Below are 23,317 nucleotides of genomic sequence, written 5' to 3'. Positions count from 1 at the left end.
TAAGAGTAAAAGTATCCAAAAGTGGAGTTTAAGAACAAAAGTAGGACAAAGTTCATACTTTAAAGGGTAAATTATCTAAAAAAATAAAGTTTAAAGACCAAGGTGCAAGTAAATCTATTATTAAGGCACCGTTTGGATAGAGGAAATGGGAGGGAAAGGAAACTGAGAGGGAATTTGAATGATTTCATTTTTGTTGATTAAATTGATTTTTGAGGAAGTGTAGGAAATGATAGGAAGGGAAAGGGAGGGAAAGAGTATGATGTTTCGTTGAATTATGCTTTTTACTCAAAAGTGAACAGAAATGGAGGAGAATTAAATTAAATTAATTTAAATAATTTAAAATTTTTAAAAGGATCATGTTTTCCTTCTTAAATTTCGAACATCGATCGCCGACTATTACATTAGTTTTGACAAGTTCCACGAGGTAGATTTCATATTTTAATGTCTAAAGTATCTAAAATTTAAAGACAAAAATAGATGATTTTTATACTTTAGATTAAAAGTTTCCAAAAATAAAATTCAAAGACCTATCGTCTAAAGGTCTAGAGTAAAAAATTAAAATTTGAACAGGAAAATAACATGGAAGTCGAACCGCAATCGTTCACTCGGTTGCGTGCAATGTGCTTGTGTCCAATCAGTCATCACCTATACTGTACGAACCTATAGGCGCGCGCCACACAACATACCGCCGCTACCTACATGTGTAATCAATAGGCATAATAATCGATTGTCCACAATATTTAGCCTGGTGAAGAGCTTACCATCCCATATTACCATTAGGACTGAGGATGGCGGGGGGCTAACGGGACGGGCCGGGAGGAATTCCCCCCTCCCCGGGCGCTTGTAAACGGGGCCGGGGAGTGGGCCACCTACTTTAAAAAATATATATATAAAATATATATGTATATAATATATAATTTAATTAGTTACAAACTTATGATAGTGTTTGGATTGTTCATTATTTCACCTTATTTACACCTTATTTAGACATACTGATTTGCTTGTATCATCAACACATTTTTCAATCATTCTTTTATCTCATATACATCATATCAAAAAATGCTACAGTATTTTTTCACAAAATTATCTCACATAATTTACAATCTAAACACACTATATATATTAATATATGTAATATAATTGATATAATTGATATTATCAATTATACTAATAATTATATATGTATACCAATATAAATTATTAATTAGTTATACTAAATTTATTAATACATTTATACTAAATCCCTAATTATACTTAATACAATAACATTTTTTTCTCAAAAAAAAGCACAAGCACAATAATGAATTAGTGATTGTATTTGTACCAAAAGTGAAAACTTTACTAATTTAGTTGTATTTATTTCATCATGTTGGATTGTATTCAAATAACTTTTGTTTGATTGTTTTTATAAGATTCAATTGTAAAATTACAATGAATAATAATTTAGTGATATGTTAATATTTCAGTATTTGATTATTTGTTAAAATTTAACTATAATAAAATTATATAACAAATTTTTACTGACCCCGCAAGTGAAGCGGGACGGGGCAGGGGAACCCATTGCCATCCTTAATTAGGACTAACCCCGCTCCGTTGCCATCCTTAATTATGACTAAATATGTCGTACTGCAATAAGTTAGATCGATGTACAATTTACCAACCAAATTGTTGCTGGTCAATCACCGGAAAAAATCTACCTGAAGAACTTCTCTTATGACTGACAATAAATTGCAGCGAATAAAGAGGACTTGTCGTAGCCGCGTGAGTTCTAATCAGATCTGATATATGATGCAGAGCATCTGTTTGGAAGGTGGAGGTTTTTTATTTGAGTTTTCTTTTTACACGTTTTTTAAATAATTTTAACTATACTAATTTTAAAAACCTTGTCAAAATTTTTTAAATATACTCATCAAATACTCAAACACATACAAAAAAAATAAGTTTCTTTTATTTCCTTTGCTTCCTCTCCACACCTCCGTCTACCACCATTTCCACCATCTGCTGCTCTAAGTTGCTACCTCCACCGGCGTCGACACCAACGCTAGCAATTTTTTATTTTTCCTTTCTTACTTTCTTCCCTCTCTCTTCCCTCTACAATAAATTAGAGGGATGGAGGAAGGAGAAAGGAAAAAAGAAAAGAAAAAGAAAAAAGAAAAATTGTTTTTCTCAACTCTCAAATACACAAAATTTTTTTTACTGATTCTAGAATAATTTACAATAAAATTTTATACAAACACATAAAAAACACACCTTCTAAAGAGACCCATTATTATTCTTGACGCATTCATTTTCGGATGAGACTAATTTGTGCCTACCAAGTAGTGCTGGTGTAGATACTTGGAGCATTTTTATCCCGGAGTCAGCACCACATCCAAAATTTTTGCATTTTTGGCGGGTATCCCATAACAGAAAATTTTACAATATTTTGTACTTGTGATTTCTACTTTAACTTAGCGGACGTTAAGAACCACAGATTGGTCAGGCCAGATTGTAAGAATGATATTGTCTGAGTTTTTGTTACTTTTGCTTTATTGATGTGAAAGTTTCCTAAACCTTCACCAGAGGTAAGTTACTACTTTCTAGGGAATTGATTCCACTTTGATCATAGCACTGAGAAAATGGCTTGTTTATTCGCTAGCCTCCACTTGGGTTGGTTGGGTATATATTATGGTGTTCTTGTGAATTAATCAGGCATTCATCGTCAAAAGTCAGGTGCTGCATTATTATTGTTGATCGATCACTCACTCTCTTCCCGTGTCAGTTATCAGCTATCTATATATTTATCTAAAGAGCCATGGCTAGAGTGGTTGGGATGAACAAGAAATTACAACTTAGGTCAGAGCTTATATACAGTAGTAGGATATGTCTTTGAAGCAGTCGGAAAATCATAGTACTGAAAATTCTCCTATTGTTAGGATTTTTGTTTTTGGTTATTTGGGCTCTCTATGTTTTCCCCAAAATCTGAATAATACTTCATATCCATAAATATATATATATATATATGTATTTAACTCGTTTAACTCATTACAAACTAGAAACGACTCGAAAGAAACCTATATACAGCTCTCCATTGTTCTTTTCTTTCTCTAAAAGAAAAGAAAAAAATTGGTTTCCTCCCATTTATATCAGTAGTTGCTAGCGTGCGTTGATTTTGATTTTCACATGCATCCTGGCATATTGTTTCAGTTACATGCAGCAAGCAGCAGGATTGGCGACCAGCAGCTGGGCAACGTACGAGAGACAGCCAGAATGGCAGAACCAACGAAGCAACAAACACAGAGAATGTGTTGGACTTGGAGCTAGAGAGATGATGAAGAAGCCGGAGAAGCCGTCTTGGTGGGTGCCGCATCCTCGTAGCGGGATATACTATCCTCAAGGCCACGAAAGGGTAATGGAGGACGTTCCAAACGGCGCAGCTTCTTTTGGTGACGCTACTTATTGGCTGAGGAGCGTAGATGGAGTTGACAAACCAGAACACGACATGTACTGTTAACTAGTACCTATATAACTATGTAATCATACCATCATCATCGTCCTCGTGCTCATATACACACATACATACATATGAGTATATATATATATATGTATGTATATATGCATGCATGTATGTATGACGACTGATGTAGCTAGGTACTAGTATGTAGTAGACCTGGAACTCTTCAGTTGTAACCTTCAAGTGCATGATCGAATAAGCTGGCTTAGATTGCTGCGTGTCTCTCATTGTTTGGGTGTGTGTGGGCTTATTCCGTTCCGGAAAAAAAAGAATAAGCTGGGTAATATAGCTTATAAAAATTTTAAGAATTATAATATTATCTCACTCTTGCCTCCACTGAATTTTGGTAGTCTATCTTCTAGCCTCGCAATTGTCCATCAGAATTGTTGAAATTTTTACAGTTGTCCTTTCTATTTCCACAATGATGAACTTTAAACTAAAATATATTACATGATGTTATTTTTTTCTTTTCTACTAAATGTAATTTGCTTTTTTTTTGGGTAAGAAAATGGTATTTATTAATATTTAACTTTTTTTTACATGTCCATTTTATGTGAATTACAAGTCCACAAAATATTCATTTGACAGTTTGATTGTGTACAAATTATTTGCCAAATGTATATGTTAATTAAAATATAAATATTTGACAAAAAAAATAAAAAATATAAATATAAATATTGTACTCTTATGCATAATTTTATACCATTGGATGAGTCCAAAAAATGAATCTTTAGTTGCATGTTTACTACAATAAATATTTAGTTATTCCTGAAATCTATAAACAAAATCTTGTAAGTCTAGGCTAATATTGCACCTCCGAGCATTTGCAAATTGGCTCTGTTTGGATTGCACTTTTTTTTTAAAAAAAAATTATATTTTACATGAACATATTTTTTAATTATTTTTTTATCAAATCATTATAATATTTTTTTTTTTACAAAAATTCTGCGTACGTCATGCTTATTGCAAATTCTTGGATGTGACATCTGTTCCTGGAATGGCATCATTGACCAGACACATGCCGTGCTATAGCCTATATGTGAGTGGTACGGAGAATAGAAACCCGTACGGCTTACAAATGACAGACACAAAACCTGCTACTGTGCCTGCCTTTTTTCTACAGTTAGGTATATATATCATAGTACTATATGGTGAACTTATTTAATCATGCTTGGAAGTTGGAAGAGGAGTGAGAGGATCAAGACGGGTAATCACTATAAATGGTTGACGTCGTTTATAATGTGAATGTGAATGTGAAATTCCTACTAAACTTCATCAAAATTTAGGCAACGTGAATTGAACCACGGGAATATGTATGTGGATTTAATTTTTCCATAATAAGGCCCGATATATTGCAGGAGCGAGAGGTCATGATCATGGCCAAGGCAAGATGTACTTTGCTTTAAGAAATTTGTTTCTTAAACTATACCTGGCTGCTATGGAGCATGGTACGAATGAATATTGAATGGTAGTTTTTTGTTTCCTTTTGCTATACATTTGATTTTCACTTGGTAAGTGAAGCAAACTCGTAAAATGTTGTACTAACACTAAGTATTAAAGAGGACTTCGGTGAATATTTTAGTATTTTTGGGACAAAAAATCTCACCATCAGTTATTCTAAAAGAAAGGAAAGGAAAGATAAAAACCAAAAAAAAAAAAAAAGGAACCGACAAGAGAAAATGAAAAGAAAGAGACTAAATGGCACCTTTGACCCTCAAGATACAGAAGTAGATGTGTCAAAATGGGTGATTATAACATATTTGAATGGGTCATAATTGAGCAATGAGTATAATTGAATAAAACCATTTATACTCATTTAATAAATATGTCAAAATGAGTCAACCCATTTATACTTATTCAATAAATGGATATGAGTATACCCAATTATCCACTTATGATTCACTTGAAATTCTACTCTTTTTTTAAAAAAAAAAAATTTTGCATGTTGTTTTACAAGAAATAATTACATTTTATTATCATTAGATTGGTAGGAAATTCAAACTTGTTTGCTTAACACCTACTAAAATTTGAGTTTAAGTATATAATTATTTTTAAATGAGTATAAATGGATAAACGGAATCAGCCCACCCATTACCCGTTCATTAAATGGGTTTAATTAGATATTCATTTAAATTCATTCAAAATCTATTGCATACTCAGTTCCACTTATTAATGAGCACATTTGATAAACATAAATTGTGATTAACATAATTAAATTGTGCTTAACACCTCTATATAAAAAGGTATAAAAGAAGGCGATGATAAATGGAGTTGCAATATTAAAGTGAAAGAAGGTATAAGTAAAGGGGTTATTATATTTGTTAGATTAAGCCTTATTTAACCTTTTTTTTCTGTCACCGGCTTATTCTAATGTTACATACAATCGAATGATGATTGGAGACAATTGTATCGACTCCATCAGCGGATGCAAACAACATGGCATGGAAACACCAGTATCGAGTGATCCTAGAAAGAAAAGGGTACCACGTGATCCCAGAGTTGTCTCCAAGACTATGAGGTCTCACAGTTTGTTTGGGAGCTTGGATATGATATGAAAAGAAGAAAAAGGGAGAGAAATCTGAACTTTTCCTTTGCTTGCGAGATTCTTTGATAGAAAAGAGTGGAAAGGCCTGGAATAGAACAGATTTACAACTGTAGCTTCAAAAGTCTCCCCCCCCCCCCCCCCCCCCCCCCAAATATACGACCTGATTTGGATGGAAAGCTGGAGAAAACTTTGTACTAACTTCTAAACTAAAATTTTGGAGTGAATTTTATATACACTGGTGATGTATACACTATTATGATTGGATATACGACATATATACAAAATTTGAGTTTTAAATTCAAATTCGAATTATGTGTCATGCATTTAATGGTGAAAAATATATACATTGTCAATGCATAGAAGATTAATCCAAAATTTTAATAATATTCGTATCCAAATCATCACATTCTTTTTATAACTCTCAAATAATGTTAAAATATCTTATCTTCTTTTTTAACCCTTTATTTTCTCTCATGACTTGAGATTTCTCTTATTTTCTTTTTTATCCTTAACCCCAAACTAGCCATTATGGAATTACCAAGGTAGCCAACGCAAGGAAGATTGTCCAGTGGATCTCACAACATTTTCACTTAGGATTCTCGGTAGGGATGGCAATTTTCAACACGGCCTGAAAACACGATACAAAACTAACACGAAATTAATGGATTTGGGTTGAGATTTTGCATGTTCAGGTCAGAATCGGGATTGAACCCGATGAACCCGAAAAGAAACGGGTCGAATTCGAGTCTACCCGTAGGTGACCCGATAACCCATTTATGAATTAAAAATAATTTAATAAACATAAAAATTATTTTATCTAACTAAACTAAGTTATTCTTTTTTTTCAAAGGCATTAATCACTTAATCCTAAATGAATTTATTTAACTTGTGTGAAGTTGAAATTATTATATTTGGACAAATAATGTATTATATTATTTTTTACTTGTATACTGTTTTAATTTATTTTATATTTGGTTTGGGATAAAACACTTTTACAGTGTTTAATTTATTTTAGATTTGGTTTGAGATTATTTATTTAAACTTTTATTACTTGATTATGTAATTAGTTTTGTGTGAAATTAGTTTTATTAGAAATTACAATGGTAAATTAATAAATTAAAATTAAGTTTCGGGTCATTTCGGGTCGATCCACTAACCCGTAAATCCGAAATTTTCGGGTTCGGGTTAAGTATCCTAACCAGTTTTGAGTTGACGGGTCAGGTTCGGGTCAGCGGGTTTCTTGTTATACCCGAGTCTGAACCCGACCCCCAACCTGGTTTGGACCTGATTGCCCCCCCCTAATTCTTGGTATTAGTTGAGTAGTGAATCTTCTCAACGGACTGCATATTGGACAAAGGCTTTTATTGATATATTTGCACAGAGGCCCATAGTGATTTGTCGCAAGCCCAAGCTAGGAATAGGATAAATGACATGATGTTTCAGTTAACGGACTTGTTATTGAACAAAACTTTTTCCTCTGGACTGTTAGATGGAAATCCACAGTGATTTCTCTCGAGACCAAACTAGCATTAAACAGATCCAATTGCTTGTTGTATCCAGAAGAGGTTGGGATTTAAGAAACGCGGAGGAATTAGGAGGATTAGAATCCAGAATTTTAGTTGTTGGTACCTTTTAGTTATTAAGTATTGTTGATGTCGTTTTTGCAAGAAAAATTCTAGAACTTTCCGTTGGGAAACTGTACGCCGGCTCCGGCTCTCTTCTGTCGCTCTCTTCCCGACTTTTTCCCGGGTATTGTATCAATCATCTCGCTTCACCACTCCTCCCAAAATTTCCCCCAATCAGATTCAAACTTCTTTCATCGTTTCCTCATCTGAAAAACCACTTTTCTTTATCCGCATCTCAGCTTGAATTGTACAAAAGCTAATTGGAGTAACATAAAGTTTCTAGGTTTCGGTTTAATTATTGCTCCGGCTGGTGGAAATTGATTGAATTGCATTTGCATGACGAGCGCGTCGGAGCTGTTTCACGCCAGGAGGTCTCGCTTTGGTCGAAGCAGCAGCAGCCTCCTCGACCTTGGAGACGGAGGAGGAGAGGAGCCGCCGCTTGATTCCTCCTCCTCCTCCTCCCATCTTCACCGAATTCCTCACCCTAATAGTCGTCGCCACCGCTATCACGTCAATCACCATCACGGTACCACTCCTACTACTAGTCTTAATTCACGACGTCATCATCATAATCGCCTCGATATTGAAGGATGTGATCCTCTCCCTCGGCGCCCTCCTCACCCTAGACATCACCTATCTCATCGCCACCTTCTTCCTGTATGAGATACCTTAACTTTTACTTTATTATTTCTTATAAATTATACATGATGTGTCTGTGTGGTGTAGTTTATGTTTATAATTGATCGAATTGATGCTAAAAAACTGGATAAATGTCGAACAAATTGGTGGATATCCTTTTGTATCAAGGACGTGTTTTTATGTAACTTTCTTTCTTTTTTTTTTCTTCCGAGTTAAAAATTTTTACTTTTGCTTTTAGTTAATTAGGTAGACGACTAATTTATCGAGGGAGAAATTTGTTTGATTTTAGCATGAGCAAGTGGTATGGTGGTCCACTTGCTTTTGGCCGGTGTAATCATACTTACTTGATGTCTGTTGTAACTTGTAATATTTAATGGTCTCAGTTTAGTGGCACACCATGAGAGGTTTCTGTGCCTTGTGGTGGGGGCAAGCTTGACCCATTACCTCAACTAATGTGAGGAATCCTCCTCTTTGTTGTTTGATATTGACGTTCAAAGCACCTACAAATTTGAATTCCACATCGAAGCAGTTCTAATATAACCTTCTACACTGTGGGACCGCAATTGAACACAATAAATTTGCCAGCTACTTGATTCCAACTTGCTCAACTTAAGTATGCTGTTTGAGCAGCGGTCATTCTCTAACAGTTGACGAAACCTTTCAATGTGGATTTGATAGCACCTGGCAATAGGAGTGTGATTATCCTCAGAGTTTGAATGTACAACTTTATGAAACACCACTTTCTTTATTATTTTGGCAGGTTTCAATCTGAAGTTTCTGTCTAATGGGGATTTTGCTTGCCTGTGTACTTACTCCGCACTTAATTAATCAGCCGAAAAATATGAGGTACAAATGAATGAGGCAGCTGTAACTGTGTGTAATCTCTAGACACGTAATTGCATTATTCAGGTGGTTTGTGTGCTTTTTTTCCTTGACTTTCAACTTATTAAGAGGAGGGTGACCCTGTATTCTCTTGTTTAAGGGCATTGCCAGTCTTTGACATCCCATTCCCCAACACCAATAAAATCTTTTTGCTGGCTGGAAAGTTTTATGCTTAAGTTCTTTCTGTGCATAGGATCATGAATCAGGTTGGCTGGACCAAGGTAGCAGTCCTTCTGCCTTACGAGAGGTTAACAATTCTGAATCTGTGGACGTCTTAAGGGGTGGGCTGAGGTCTGCTGGTAATGATAGGCTTCCGGGAACTGTGCTTCTTGCAAGAGAAAGGCTTCTGCAGAGGCTGAGAGGAGTCTCTTTATCTGCAAATAGGTTATTTCTCCCACTTTTGATCCGCAAAGCTTTTTGAGTTTGCAACTTTTGTTTTTCTAGGAGCTCTTTTTTATTGTGGTGGTAATTTCATTTATGAGTTTATGCAGGGCCTTTATGAAAAATGGTCACAGGTTCTCAGTTTTGATATACACACCTAGGGCCTAAGCATTCCAATTTTTCTTTTGACTTGTGAAAATTTTTCCTTGGATTTGAATTAATAAACCAGCAATTAGACAAGAATAGACAATAGATTTTGATATGCAGTAGTAGAATTTATCATTTGTGTGTATAGACTAACTTAATGGGTGCTCCAGTTTCCATCTTCTTAATCCTCATCCTCCTTCTCAAGTCCCATTTTGTTCATGTGATTCTGTTTGCTTGGGGATTCCTAGTTTCTTTTATATGATGTCTAGTTGGAAAGGATAACAGTAGATTGGCAATAAATGCAATTCCACCCTATATGAATTCTCTTGGATGCTAGAGGATTACATGAAACTGTCAGGGTGACAACACTGTTTTGGAACAGATGCAAATTTAAAGCATTCAGAATAGAATGTTTTCATGCAGAAAGTTCACTTAAAAGATCCTGACGACATTGATCTGTGGTATGGTTTTGGGGAGCAATTTAGCACACCTCAAGCATTTGCTTCATCAGGATAGGCTACTTCCCATTTTGTTTGGCCTCTTCTGGAATTTTCTGTATGAAGAAGACCTTCCTTTTGGCCTTTTCTAGTCTCCAGATTAAGTATCTTACTGTAAAACTTTTAAAGAACTTTGGCCGTATTGTTCCTAAGCAATCTGCTTTTGTTTTTTATTTTTTGAACTTTTTACTTTATTTCCGTTGCTTTAATGTCCACTGACAAATCATGTAGTAGTTTAGTTGGAAATCTTACAGCTGTGCTGTGTAAAGGGAAGAGGCAGATTTGGTAGAATGACAGAATCTGCCTATTTGTTTCTGTGAACTTATTTTGCAGATCAAGTGCCTTTTGTGCTGTCTCATATGCTTTAACAGCGAAACGTGTGGAAAGAAAAATTTTGTTTTGTAGACACTGCTTTATATGTTTCTTTTTGCATGTAGTGAAAGATATTCTGACATTCAGATTACTTGGACTTTTGCTGTCTTACCTGTAGGCAAAGGCACCGGCCTTCATCAAGCATTCATCACAATGACTTTGCTGTCGAGGATGATTTTAGGCTTGCTGATGTTGGGGACTGGGATAATGGAATTTCCAGAGAGTGGCTAGCTGAATCAGTTTCCTTCACTGACATCCTTTCCACAGAAAAGTCCGAGAGACCTCCAGGACTCACTCAAGAGGCTCTAGACAGTTTGAAAGTTGAGATATTCAGTAAATCTGATAACAGTGATGGAGAGGTAACGGCAAGGCGATTAGAGGATTGTAGCATATGTCTTGAGAGCTTCCTGGAGGGAGATAAGCTGATATTTTTAACTTGTGGGCATAGGTTCCACTTCTGCTGCTTGGATCCCTGGGTGCGGATCTGTGGGGACTGCCCTAATTGTCGAAAAGCTGTTGTAATTACTGGTCGTAGAGCCAAAGAAAGAGTGTAATCTGTTGCCTATTAACTTGATCTCATACCATGGTTAAGTTTTGGATGACGGGATAGGTCAGAGCCGTTGCTTCATCTTGGAAGTGACTAAATGGAATCCCGGTGTTCCAGGAAGCTAACTAATCAGTCCTTACTATCTTCCCATTTGCCAGTAATGTCAGCTGGAGATTTTTGTTTGTGCCTGTGAGCTGCCATTATGCCTCCTGTGTATCAAGTCTCCCTTCCTTTCACCAAGTCTTTCGTCTTCCATGTTTCTATGCCATTACTCGGTGAGTTAACCTGGTTTCAATTGTCCAAGTATATCGAAAGAATTAAAACTGGGAGCGTATTATATGCGAATCTTAATTACTTGTAATATCCACGTTGAAATTTATCTTTTTGCAATTCTAAGAATGAAGCACTTATCTGGCTTGCTGCAGTTTTCTCCTAGGTCGCTGTTATGTAGACACCGTTAAAATATGATGCACGTCAGGCTCTTCCCTGGAAAAAAGATTGCAAAGCCGTCGGAAGGATGCATGAATTCTAGTGTAACGACATGCTAGCCGGTAACAATTTGCATGTAGGGGGCCGATTAAATGTTACGTGATCAACATATAAAGTCCATATTTAGGTCACAGCTACATTACCACTCAAAAAGCGCCATCGATGTCCAAAATCCAAATGAAATTCCCTCGTACATCAGCCATCTCCGTATTAGCAGACAAAAAAGAAGGAAAAGTTGGTTCAAGTCCTGTTCAATCTTTTGGGTAATCTGACTTCTGCTTTTGTTTTCGTTTTCGTTTTGTTTAGGCCCTTTAGGGTGTGTTTGAAATGAGGCAACTCAACAGGAGCGGGTAAAAGATGAATTGAATTTAATGCCATGTAACGAATTGAGGAACTCGTCTTAACTGCCGGTAAGCTCACCCAGAAAAGGTAGGAAGGAAATGAGAAAAATTAGGCAAATAAAGTGCTGGGACAAAATTGTACAGCGAGCCGTAGCCCAAAAGACAAGTAAGCTAACGCAGTGTGATCACCGCCTTACTCCATATTATTCCCCGGACTTTGCAGCTTGCTGCCCAAGAAATCCTCCCCCTATAAATAGATTCCATTGCTCCTGCTCGAGTTGTGAAGCCAGTATGGCTCCTCCAACCATTCTTCTTGGCCCACCATTTATTCATAACCTGTCTGTTCAAGATGAAAGCCCCCTTTCCCCAATTGATCAAAAGCCAACATCCCCAAGAAACCCTTGCATGGACTTGTTTTTCTGTGACCTCTCGCTCCAAAACCTCCCCATTCTACTAGAGAGTGCTTGGAGGCACAACCCCCTGACGACCCTTAAAATCATATTCAACTTCGGAAACTCTAACAAACTATCCTTTTTGCCTGCAATTTTGTGGCTTCACCAGCATCATCACCTAACTCTTGCATGCAATATTAGCATATTTTCGAGTTTAGAGCTTTTAGACTATACGCTTGAGATCTTATGCAGAATTCTGGACCCCTCTAAGGGTTCGGGAACAATGGCAGATATCAAGAATTCAGATAAGATTCCATGCACAATACTGAAGACACAGATAGATATCAGCAGGGCTCGATTAGCACTGGAGAAGTACGTACATGATGCGCAATATCGTTTCTTGCACAATCAAATTTCAAATTTGTTCGCTGATCTTCTTAGGGATGATCTCCAGTTTTTGGCCTCGGGAAGAATTGACGAGATTAGTATGGCTTCCAAATTATGTCCCTCTCTTGATTCTGTTTGTGATAAATCGACCCTGATATGTGAGGGAATTGCAAGAAAGCTATTTCCGCCTGAATCTGATGAGGAGTATAAGGAGATTGACGAAACCCACTATGCTTATAGAGTCCGAAATCGTTTACGTAAACAAGTCCTTGTTCCTCTCCGCAAAGCTCTCGGAGCTGGAGCAGACCGAGTAACAGTGCCAACAACAAAGAAAGATTTAGGTAAAAAGCTGTTCATGCTTTATCAAAAGGACAAAAGGCTTTTGACTGGAGACAGTGAAGAAAGATTAACAATTTTGCTGGATATATACACTAAGGGTAGAAGCAAGGTTGGTCCTCATCATATTGTCGCTTGCTTGAATGATGAAAGCGTTCAATATGACGCCGTAGAGATTCGATGGCGCAATATAGTGGAAGCTTGTGCCAAGAAACAAGAATGGAGAAACTGTTTGGCCATTTACAATGTGTCAGGAGGCACTAGAAATGCAGCAATGGATTTTGCTCTCGGTATGGGGTTGCTGATCTCAGAAATCAGTGACGAGCCTTGGAAGGGAAAAGTGCTCACATTCGGCACTGACCCCATATTTTGCAGGATTGAAGGAAGTGATCTGAGATCAAAGATTGAGTTCATGAGAAAATTAAGGCAATGTGAAAATATAAGGTTTTCCAAGGTTTTCGATCAAGTTCTAGAAGCTGCAGTTGCTGGAAATATGAGTTTGGATAGGATGGTGAAGAAGATATGTGTTTTCACTGATGTGGACTTTGAGAAGGCTGCAAATAATTTTTGGGCAACGTGGGCAAGCTTACGCAAGTATCAGACTCGAGGGTATGAGAAATTGCCGGAGATTGTGTTTTGGGATGTTAAAGAATGCGTTAGTGTCCCACAGGTAAAGAAGTTTAATGGTTTGGTTATTGTTAAGGGATTTTCTGATAGTTGGGCAAATGCATGGCTGAGAAAAGGTGAGTTCGCAACGCCGGAGGAGATGTTGAGGATGGTTCCAACACCAGAGGAACTGATGAGATCCGCCCTTCACAGAAAAGAACTCCAAAATTTGATTGTGTTCGATTGACTTGATGGCTTTTATTTTTGGCATTTCGCTTTGGGCTACTAAGATCATCTCTAATGGTTTGTAAATGTTTATCAAGTCAATCTGAAATACTGAAATAATACCTGAAGATTACAAAGTTTTACTTTATATGTTTCTTCCTTCTTGTCATCAAATTGACCTTCTATATAGCAAATAAAATCTGGAATCAAATTAAAGAGGTTGGCGTGTGGTATATATGAATGAGGACCATTCCGTTGATCTCCTGAAGTTGGAATTGGGGCAGTCAGAGTCAGGATGGCCTCTGGCATAGCTGGTCAGGTTGAGTGGCAGAACCCCATGATGCCTGACCTAAATCAAACTTTTTGTCTTATGTATGACAAATGAGGAAAGTATAAGATTATAACTCGGGAAAAAGATCACAAGATCCAAAGCAAAACACTTCTAAAATCACATGTTAAAAGTCACTAATGGGACATCGTGAAATTGACGAACCACAATTGAGCATGGTCTTCACTTGGATCAGAGAGTCTAATTCGCGATTAACCAAGAACATTCTTATCCTGTTTTTCTGATAATGTGACACATAAAGAAAGAACTATGCAAAAGCAACTTCACATCGAGAGCTTCAGAGAAGAAAACTTCCTTGATTGACGCTCAAGTGATGAATTTAAGCGAGTATTCTTCTTGGTACATTTACAAGACACAGAAGTTGACAGTAAACAGAAGCTGACAGCATACAGCAGTTGACAGTTTACTGGGGAAGAGTAACTTGTTTGATGCAGCAATCCGCACGGGTACAATGCTAATGTAATGCAGGCTACTGACACAGACAAATGAGTCACATCCACCCATTGATCGACCAAACAATAAGAGCCATTGCATTGGTGGCGTTTTTAAGATTGGTAAAGCTGACACTAAAACCAGGCCACCGGTTGTGTAGGCAGAAAAAAGATTGGGGCACAAACGGTTGTTAGCTGATACTAAAACAAGGTCGACCGTTAACCTGCAGTGATTTGATTTGATGACTGTCCCTCTGTCCCTGCCCTACTTCTGCATAAAGTGCAATGCATGTAACCAAAATCTAATCAAGTTTTGCAGCAATCCCACTTACTGTAACGCAATGTTGTTAGTGCCCCCAACAATATATAATTGTGTTCCTCCTGCTGCCATTGCCATTGTAGCTGTAGCAGCTGAGACAGTCGAAATCTTCAATGCCAAGTGTTCGTGCTGATTTTTGTTACACCAACACCAAGTACAGTATTGCATAGCCTGTCGGCCACGGAGTGTGATCCTCCCCAATAGTTGAGATCTCAACTCTTTTGGACAGATGCTGGTAAACAATTTTTGGTGGTGATATACAAGTGAGGAACCATTTTTCAGCAAGTCATTGACTGAATTGCTCTGTGAAAATGTAGATGTCAACTTTCATTAAAAGCTGTTTTCCCCTATTTTTACTGGGTTCTTCTAGTAATATTATAGGTAGTGTAACTTTAACATACATATATAAAATTTCCTTTCCCTCTTCACTTCTTAAATCTCATACTTTTCCTATTAAAAGAATTAAAGGAAAACCCCTTTAATTGTTACTTCTATCATCACAATTCTAGATATTCGTTTTTTGTGTTAAAAGAAATTAAAGAAAAACTTCATTAATTGTTATTTCCATCATCACAATTTAGATATCCGTGAAGTGTCTAAATATTCGTGAGTAAGACATGATACGACAGATACAAACGCTCAACCTCTTGATTTTACATATTCTTATATTCATGCTTATCATATAAATATGTTGTGATTTTCAATCGTTTTTTTTGTAAATGAACTCTACGCTTAAAATATATGAATAAGAAATATGACAACGACACATATATATAGAAAAACAAGTGATAAAAAGGTGGCAGCGCATGTCAAGTACTAATTTTCCTTGATGGAATTGTGGGATGGTCGCACTCGTATGATTCTAACGGTTGGAACAAGGGCAATTAGGCGTTTTACATTTGTTTAGTTGGATACGGACCTCCTTGCACCAAAAATGTTGAAATTCGTTACAGCGGGCGGTGCCGCTGATGGTGGGATGCTGTTAATCATATGCTATATTTTCAGAATTCTTGCGGCAGACCAACCGACTGCGACTGGCCAGGAACAGGACAGATGAACTGTCGATTGCAAATTGCCCAGATATGAAAAGTTCGAGCACAGATCACTCGAGTCGAGTCATCCGAGAAAGACTATACTAGTATTATATTATTAAGGGCAAGGGATAGTTGGCGCCTTCCACATTTCTCAACCGCCCGCTCACCTGACCTAACTACGACTACCATCATTAAACTTTCAAAGCTGCCCCCCCCCCCCCCCAAACACAAATCGGAATATTACCAAGCAGAACAGCTTATGCACTGCCCTGCCCTGCCCTACAATCAAGGTTCTATTCAGAGAATTTATTAATTGGACATCAGGAAAGGGAATCAATTTTTTTTGTTTTTTCTAAATTCCTATTATATTATATTTTGTTTGGAGTTGGAATACAGTCAACCTCCATGAAGTGACATGGTGTCTATATGTTGGTTAATGTTGAACCATAAATGACACGACACGGGTTACTGCCTATTGTCAAAGTACAATGGGCGACTGCTTTGGCAGCATTATCTCAATCTGTCACCACTCACCAACAAAATTCACCTCCATAATTTATTTATTTTAGAAATAGAAATTTGTTTTCCTTTCATAACCACTCAAGCCAAAAAAAATTTTTTAAAAAAAAATAAAAAGGAAAGAGTGTAGTAATCAGTAATGGGCGCTGTTTTGAAATACAACCATGACTGAGAAAATCGGCAGACATGATGGAAAATTTGAATTGACTTTTTATGTTCTGACCCCGGCAACGAACTTCTGGTTGGTTGGAAGTTGGAGCCCAATTCTAAAATCTATGCAATTTCCAGTGACTAATTGCTTAAAATCAATCATGTCTAACAGCCACCTCAGTGGCATTACGTCTATCTGGCATGCTTGACGGTTACACAAAGGCGAAGAACGCTGGTAATACCACCGATTTGCCTACCGAATACAATTGGAGACTTAGCAGTAATTCTTTTTATTTTCTCAAGTTGGAGGGTTAATAGTAAATACTGATGAATAATTACTACATTATGCTTAATGATGATGATGGGTAAAAACTCGTGTAGCTTCATCTATGGATCCTCCCGAAGACTAATAAGCGAACCCCAATTGACCCCGTCTATATTGAAGAGTTATAATATTTAGACAAATTATTAGTCTCTTTCTGCTTCTCCGCTTCTTTGTACTTTTCCGCTTCCATCTAACTTCTCTGCGAAGATATCCAAAATTCCAAACTTCCGGGGTCATTTGTTTTCCTTTAATTTATAGTTTTATTTAAAGAAATAAGATAGATTTTAGGTTTTTTTTTAATTTGGATTTGTTTTAATTTGGTCACAACAAATGGATGTGTTTGGATAATTCAATTTTATCAAATAATACGTAGTATATTTTGCTTGCATCATATATGTACCCAAAGTCTCCAACAACTCCAAGCACTAAGAGTTTTTCTAATTATTTTTAAAAAAAATTTTCTGTAATAGCGCATACTGAATTTTAGGTCTGGGTGCCAAAAAAAAAAACAAAATTTTAGGTCTGGACCAATAAAAGGGTATCGTACTCAACAGAATTGAAAATTCTAAAGCACCTTTAAGATGGTTGAGACCCGGGCCAGTTGCAGTCTTCATTAAGGAACTTGGAAAAGCCCAAAGAAGACCGAAATCAAAGAATGGAATGGACTGTAATTTGAATGAAGTGTAGAGTGGAGAAAAAGGCATTCGTATCGGCAATAAAAGTAGAAAAACGCGTCCGCTTCAGCGTGTCTTTCACTATTCTTCCTTTCCTACGCGGTCTGCTCCCGGTTTTGTTCGCTTCCACCTCCTCCTCTTTCTGATATAGGATAGGAGGACGACTAGTACTAGTATTCATCTTTCTTGCCAAAAACCCCACCTCAAACGTAAGGACTAGAATTTGATAGATGATGTTGCGATCGTGCTATAGGCCGTTGGAGAGGTGTTTAGGGAGGAGGAGTGGCGGCGGCGGCGGAGGAGATGAGCTGCTGTGGCACATGGACTTAAAGCCCCACGCCTCCGGTGACTTCTCCATCGCCGTTGTCCAGGCTAATTCTAGTCTCGAGGACCAGAGTCAAGTTTACACTTCCCCCTCCGCCACTTACGTCGGCGTCTACGACGGTCACGGTGGCCCTGAAGCTTCTCGCTTCGTTAACCGCCACCTCTTCCCTTATTTACACAGTATGTTGCATTTTGTTCTTCTCAATTTTTTTTCATTTCTTTGCATTTCTTCATCTTCTTTCCCCTTTCTTTTTTGGAGTTGCTAATGCATGCTTTCTCCGTGTCTATGTCTGTGTCTGTTTGGTAACTTTGTAAGATTTTTCATTATTGGGTTTTTTTTCTCCCTGCCAAAGCATAAAAGTGAAAATAGAATTTTAGAAGGGGTGTGGTGGGAACTGGCAAGGAAGAAGCTGGAAGGGTGGGGTGAATGGTGACGGGGAGAGTCTATCGTTCATTCGAATACGAGGAACAAGCGACCCTTGTCAAATTCTGTGAATGAACCCTGATTGATGGTGGCGGCTTGCCTTGAAATTAAAATAATCTTTTGATGGTTTGTGGAATATGTTCCTTGTAGACTCGCTCCCTCCGGCTGTGTTATACTATTCAATTACGTGATTTGTGGGAAACTCTTTTTGTAGAATTTGCCAGTGAGCAAGGGGGTTTATCAGCGGATGTGATAAAGAAGGCATTTAGTGCTACAGAAGAGGATTTTACCCAATTAGTGAAGCGATCCTTGGCGGTTACGCCACAGATTGCTTCGGTTGGCTCATGCTGTCTTGTTGGCGCTATTTCTAATGACCAGCTGTATGTAGCAAATTTAGGGGACTCCAGAGCTGTTTTGGGCCGAAGAGGTTTTGATGGTGAAAGTGGTTCAGTGGTAGCTGAGCGGTTAACAACAGATCATAATGTTTCGTGCGAGAAGGTGAGGAGGGAGGTTGAAGCACAACATCCTGGTGATTCTCCCATAGTGATCTATTGTCGCGGAGTCTGGAGAATTAAGGGCATAATTCAGGTAATATGCATTCCTTTGACTTGCTTAATAAGTGAATTCAACTTTGCTTCTCGTTCTTCCTGCTTTTGTATACTTATCTTATCAAACTTTCGTAATTAAGTGGGAAGTTTTATTAGATTTGAGAGGTTATTTTTATGTATCCTAGGGGCTTTTTTGTGGCCAATAAGGGAAATTAGCTTAGTCCTTTTCATGTCTTATAAGAGAAATGATTTATCTTTGACCTCGAAACTTTGAAATTGGTTTCTGTTTCTGTACCAAACCATCTCTTTTAAATTTTATAGAATGTGCGATGAAAGAAATTTTGTTATGGACAGGATGGCAATGGCTTTCTTCTCTACGATCTACTACTTTTGGTGTTTTAGTGTCTAATTTCTTTTTTCTAAGCGTAATTGTTTACGGTCTTGTCAAAAAATGGTGAAATGTGGCAAATGATTCTGCTTTCTTGGAATAGAGCTTTATTCAGTCTTTGATATTTGGATTGCTGATGCAGAATAATCTCCAAAGGGATAAAGCTTCCTTCCAAAAGCATTGAAGCTGGAAATAGTGCCTATATATAGACACACACACACACACATATCGTTGCTTGGTGGATCTTGATATCATTTGAGTTATCGTATATTATTCATCTTGGTTGTTTATCTACCACATTCCTCTTCATATTCTTTCTTGGGAGAAAAGGGCGTCTCTTGCCTACATTAGGGATCAGGGAAGCAGTAAAAGTCTCGTTATAATTTTTATGGTATTTCTTATCTTTTCCTCTTGCCTTTTGCCTATAAAAAGGAAAGCATCAGAAACCATGGTCTAGCCTGTTCTAAGGGTCATTGTCTTCCCCATTCTTCCAGGAATCACATGCTCTGCCCCTTGCCACCGTCTCATGCAGCTGAAGCATGCATGTCTTCCACGCATGAGATGTTCCATGAAGTATCACAAGGGTTGTGATTCCAGTGAATATATAGTGGTCTTCCTTTATATCTTGGCCATATCAGAAGATGAGGGCCATAAATTCCCATGATGTTCATGAAGCTAGTAAGATATATTTTATTTTTCTTGATGTAGCATAGAAGAGGTATGCTAGATCCAATGCCAATGACTGGGGTCAATGTCTGCTTTTTTTTTTTTTAAGTCATTTTGTTCTTGTTTCAAATTTTCATTGACTTCAATGTAATTGCTGATACAAAAACATATGTCCTGTGCATCTCAGGTGTCAAGATCTATTGGTGACGTCTATCTGAAGAAACCTGAGTTCAACAGAGATCCAATTTTCCAGCAGTTTGGAAATCCTGTTCCGCTAAGGAGACCGGTATTAACAGCAGAACCTTCAATAATCTGTAAAAAGATCCAGCCGCAAGATCTGTTCTTGATATTTGCCTCTGATGGCCTTTGGGAGCACCTAACTGATGAGGCTGCTGTGGAGATTGTATTCAAGCATCCAAGAGCAGTAAGTTAATTTGTCTGTAGTGTTGATGCACTGATTGTTTGTGAGGTTATTTCAGAACATGACTAATCCATTCTAGCTTTAGTTTGTCTTTCCTTCCTGCTACGCTTAGATCACCGAGATATATCGATGATTTGATTGCATGATCTAGAATAATTTCAGGACAGATAAATGGAGTAGTTTGGATGGAACATTGATATGTTTCGGAATGTTTTTTTGGTGTAGGTAAAACTGAGTTTTGTTTTCTTGTATTGGTGAAATACTTGCAGGGAATAGCTAAAAGGTTAGTTGGAGCTGCCCTGCGGGAGGCTGCAAAGAAGAGAGAGATGAGGTACAAGGACATGGCACAGATAGAAAAGGGAATTCGGCGGCATTTCCATGATGATATCACGGTGGTCGTAATTTATCTTCATCACCAGAAAAGCAAATTGTCTCCTACTAAAAGGCAAGGCACTGTTGGCTGCATAAGCGCTCCAGTGGACATCTTCTCCTCTAACTCGGATGAAGAAATGGATGACGCATACGGCAGGAGTTTCTTGAGCAAGGACAATCAGATAAGGGCGGTATACTAATAACATATACTGCTACATCTGAAGTCTGAACTGAAAAAATGTAATATGTAGGTATACAGGAAGACGCAGTTCGCCGTTGTAGATATGAGACTGAAGAGTGGTGTAGCGGCTTAGCATTTTCTTAACTTCAGATCCGGATTGGATACAATCATTTTTTTGTTCTTTCTTCCGTGCCGTGAGTTGGTTTTGGAGACAAATAATGGATTGCATTACAGAAAATAATTATATGTTACTACGTCGATTGTTTTTTTGTTTGGGGGTTTTTGGTACACATACTAACCTTTTTTGTTGCCAATATAATTGAACAAGTTCTACCCTGTCGCAATGATGGCATCGTAACAAAAAAAAAAAGAAGAATGTATTACAAAACGAAGGTGAGCACCGGAGATGCAGAACGTGCGAACGAATCATGTTTAAGAAATCTTTCTTGCGAAACCAATAGAATAATCTTTGCCACAAGAAGTTGGGAGAAAATTAGAATCTAAAGTAAGAAGTTGGGAGTACTTTAATTCCGAAATCATTTTGCCACAAGAGCTGCCACCACTCAAAAGGGGGAAGATATGTTTTTTTTTTTTTTTCTAAAAAAAAAGAAAAGAAAATTAACCCAAATAAAGAAAGAAATTTAGAGAGAGAGAGAGAGGAAGAGAGGAAAATGGAAAAAGAAAGAGAAATGGAGTGCTGGGCCACTGCGCCTTAACTATAGGACTAGACATTGCGTTCTGGCCCTTGGCGGGACGTTTGTCTGAGATAGAGATAGTGGGGAGGGTTTTGGTTCCGAGAATGAACACAAGCAGTTTGGTTGCAGAAGCAGCGTGGAAGGAAATTGAGTCAAGGGGTTCAGGTTCACTGCTTCCTTCTCATTCCAATTCTTCATTTATGTCTTCTAATGCTTCTTCATCTTTTCTTCTTTTATAAATTGATTTCTGGACTGCATATTGTTTAACAATAGATGTTTATACATGTGATTGTGAATCTGGGCAGTCACGGATGATCAGCTCTCAACGTGAGTGAGTCAACGAGTGTTTATTTTTCTCAATTTTGTCTGTTGATATTGGTTGATGGATGTGAGCCTTTCTGTCTGTAGACTGCATTTTTTGTTCGGCAAGAATCTGGAGAAAGCGACGAGGATAGTCGATCAGAGAGGAGTCAAGAGAATCTCTGGTGAACCCAGCGGCCGCTCCATTTTTCAGGTTCGTTCCTGTTTATTCATTTAATCAAGAATAAATGTACCCTTTTTTTTTCATTTTTCATGACCCTTAAGTTCGTTTCTTGATCAGGTTTTGGGAGAATCGCGGAGGAAAGAAGAATACTTGTGCTTCCCGGAACACTATTGTGCTTGTTATTCATTCTTCTATGACGTCGTTAACAGGGGAGAACAGCTTTGTGTGAGTTTCTGTTTCTTTTCTACTACTAGAATATGAACCATTTTCATTTTGGTCCCTTTTTTTTTTTTTTCTATTTATTGACTACATAAGTTTACTAGTATTCGTTCGTTAATAAATATTTATGCTTAATTTGATACTACGAGTTAAAAGAGCATCTAGTCTGTCCCTTTTTTGCTGTTTCTCAGTGTAAGCATCAGTTAGCTGCAAGACTAGCTGCTTCCCTCGGAGCATGCATTGACGTTAAAATTCCTGATGAGGAGCTGGCTCTACTCCTCTCTAAACTCTGAACCTCTCTTTTGAAGCACAACCTTTTGTGATTTCAACCCCGGAAGGAAGAGATTGAATCAAATTTTAATCTTTAGCATGCGGTGATCTTGTTTGAGAAAGTCTCCCTTTCCATCTATGCTGCTTTGTATATATGTACAAGTGTTTGTCCACACGCTTAACAAAGCTATTTCCTGGGTAAGGTCAATAGTTGTGGTGGCTTTCCAAATTATTGAACCCCCACTACTATTGATGTTGATGCACTCTAGAATATTTGGACAGCTTGTCCGTTGCAAGAGGCAATCAAATTGGTTGTCACTGCACTGCTGAGTATGGCATTTGCGTAGATATGGGGTGTTACTCTCCAATGCAAGAGGAATCTTCTGCATTAGGATCATTCGTTCAGGATGTTATCCTGCTTGAGAACACACAGGGTAATGGGAGTGAAAGTTACATCCATGGCCTTCTTTCCCTTCGTACATTGCATATCATCATCAGTGTAAGATTTGGGGGTTCAAAGTGCCATTCTAGTTCTGCTGTCTTCTCCTACTCTTTGTTTAACTTTATACCAGACTTGGATATTTTAGCCTCTGTTCTGCTTCTAGCACTTACCATTATTG

The 23,317-nt window shown here is 37.6% G+C and overlaps 4 protein-coding genes across 5 annotated transcripts; all 4 read left to right on the top strand.

Annotated features, from left to right (window-relative positions):
* Positions 1–7,588: 7,588 nt before the first annotated feature.
* Positions 7,589–11,543, top strand: LOC113762706 (probable E3 ubiquitin-protein ligase RHY1A). Its single transcript, XM_027306263.1, has 3 exons — positions 7,589–8,320; positions 9,378–9,568; positions 10,700–11,543. The coding sequence occupies exons 1-3, from the start codon at positions 8,000–8,002 to the stop codon at positions 11,133–11,135; spliced, it is 948 nt and encodes a 315-aa protein (XP_027162064.1). The 5' UTR covers positions 7,589–7,999; the 3' UTR covers positions 11,136–11,543.
* A 1,090-nt stretch (positions 11,544–12,633) lies between these two features.
* On the top strand, positions 12,634–13,926 carry LOC113759212. Its single transcript, XM_027301781.1, has one exon. The coding sequence runs from the start codon at positions 12,634–12,636 to the stop codon at positions 13,924–13,926; it is 1,293 nt and encodes a 430-aa protein (XP_027157582.1).
* A 3,804-nt stretch (positions 13,927–17,730) lies between these two features.
* LOC113763430 (probable protein phosphatase 2C 63) lies at positions 17,731–21,299 on the top strand. The gene is made up of 4 exons (XM_027307246.1): positions 17,731–18,209; positions 18,668–19,041; positions 20,243–20,479; positions 20,746–21,299. The coding sequence occupies exons 1-4, from the start codon at positions 17,936–17,938 to the stop codon at positions 21,046–21,048; spliced, it is 1,188 nt and encodes a 395-aa protein (XP_027163047.1). The 5' UTR covers positions 17,731–17,935; the 3' UTR covers positions 21,049–21,299.
* A 414-nt stretch (positions 21,300–21,713) lies between these two features.
* On the top strand, positions 21,714–23,238 carry LOC113761397 (zinc finger SWIM domain-containing protein 7). 2 transcript variants are annotated; one of them, XM_027304364.1, is made up of 5 exons: positions 21,714–21,889; positions 22,030–22,051; positions 22,133–22,238; positions 22,326–22,433; positions 22,619–23,238. In XM_027304364.1, exons 1-5 carry the CDS (start codon positions 21,829–21,831, stop codon positions 22,718–22,720), a joined length of 399 nt encoding a protein of 132 aa, XP_027160165.1. In that variant the 5' UTR covers positions 21,714–21,828; the 3' UTR covers positions 22,721–23,238. The 2 variants fall into 2 exon arrangements, with proteins under 2 accessions (XP_027160165.1, XP_027160166.1); XM_027304365.1 differs by having other exon boundaries at positions 22,030–22,055.
* The last annotated feature ends 79 nt before the right edge of the window (positions 23,239–23,317 follow it).

The sequence above is a fragment of the Coffea eugenioides genome, chromosome 2, assembly GCF_003713205.1.
Source record: "Coffea eugenioides isolate CCC68of chromosome 2, Ceug_1.0, whole genome shotgun sequence".
Classification (NCBI taxonomy): domain Eukaryota; kingdom Viridiplantae; phylum Streptophyta; class Magnoliopsida; order Gentianales; family Rubiaceae; genus Coffea; species Coffea eugenioides.
The sequence above is the reverse complement of the archived record's forward strand: the minus strand, read 5'-3'. Positions and strand labels throughout refer to the sequence as shown.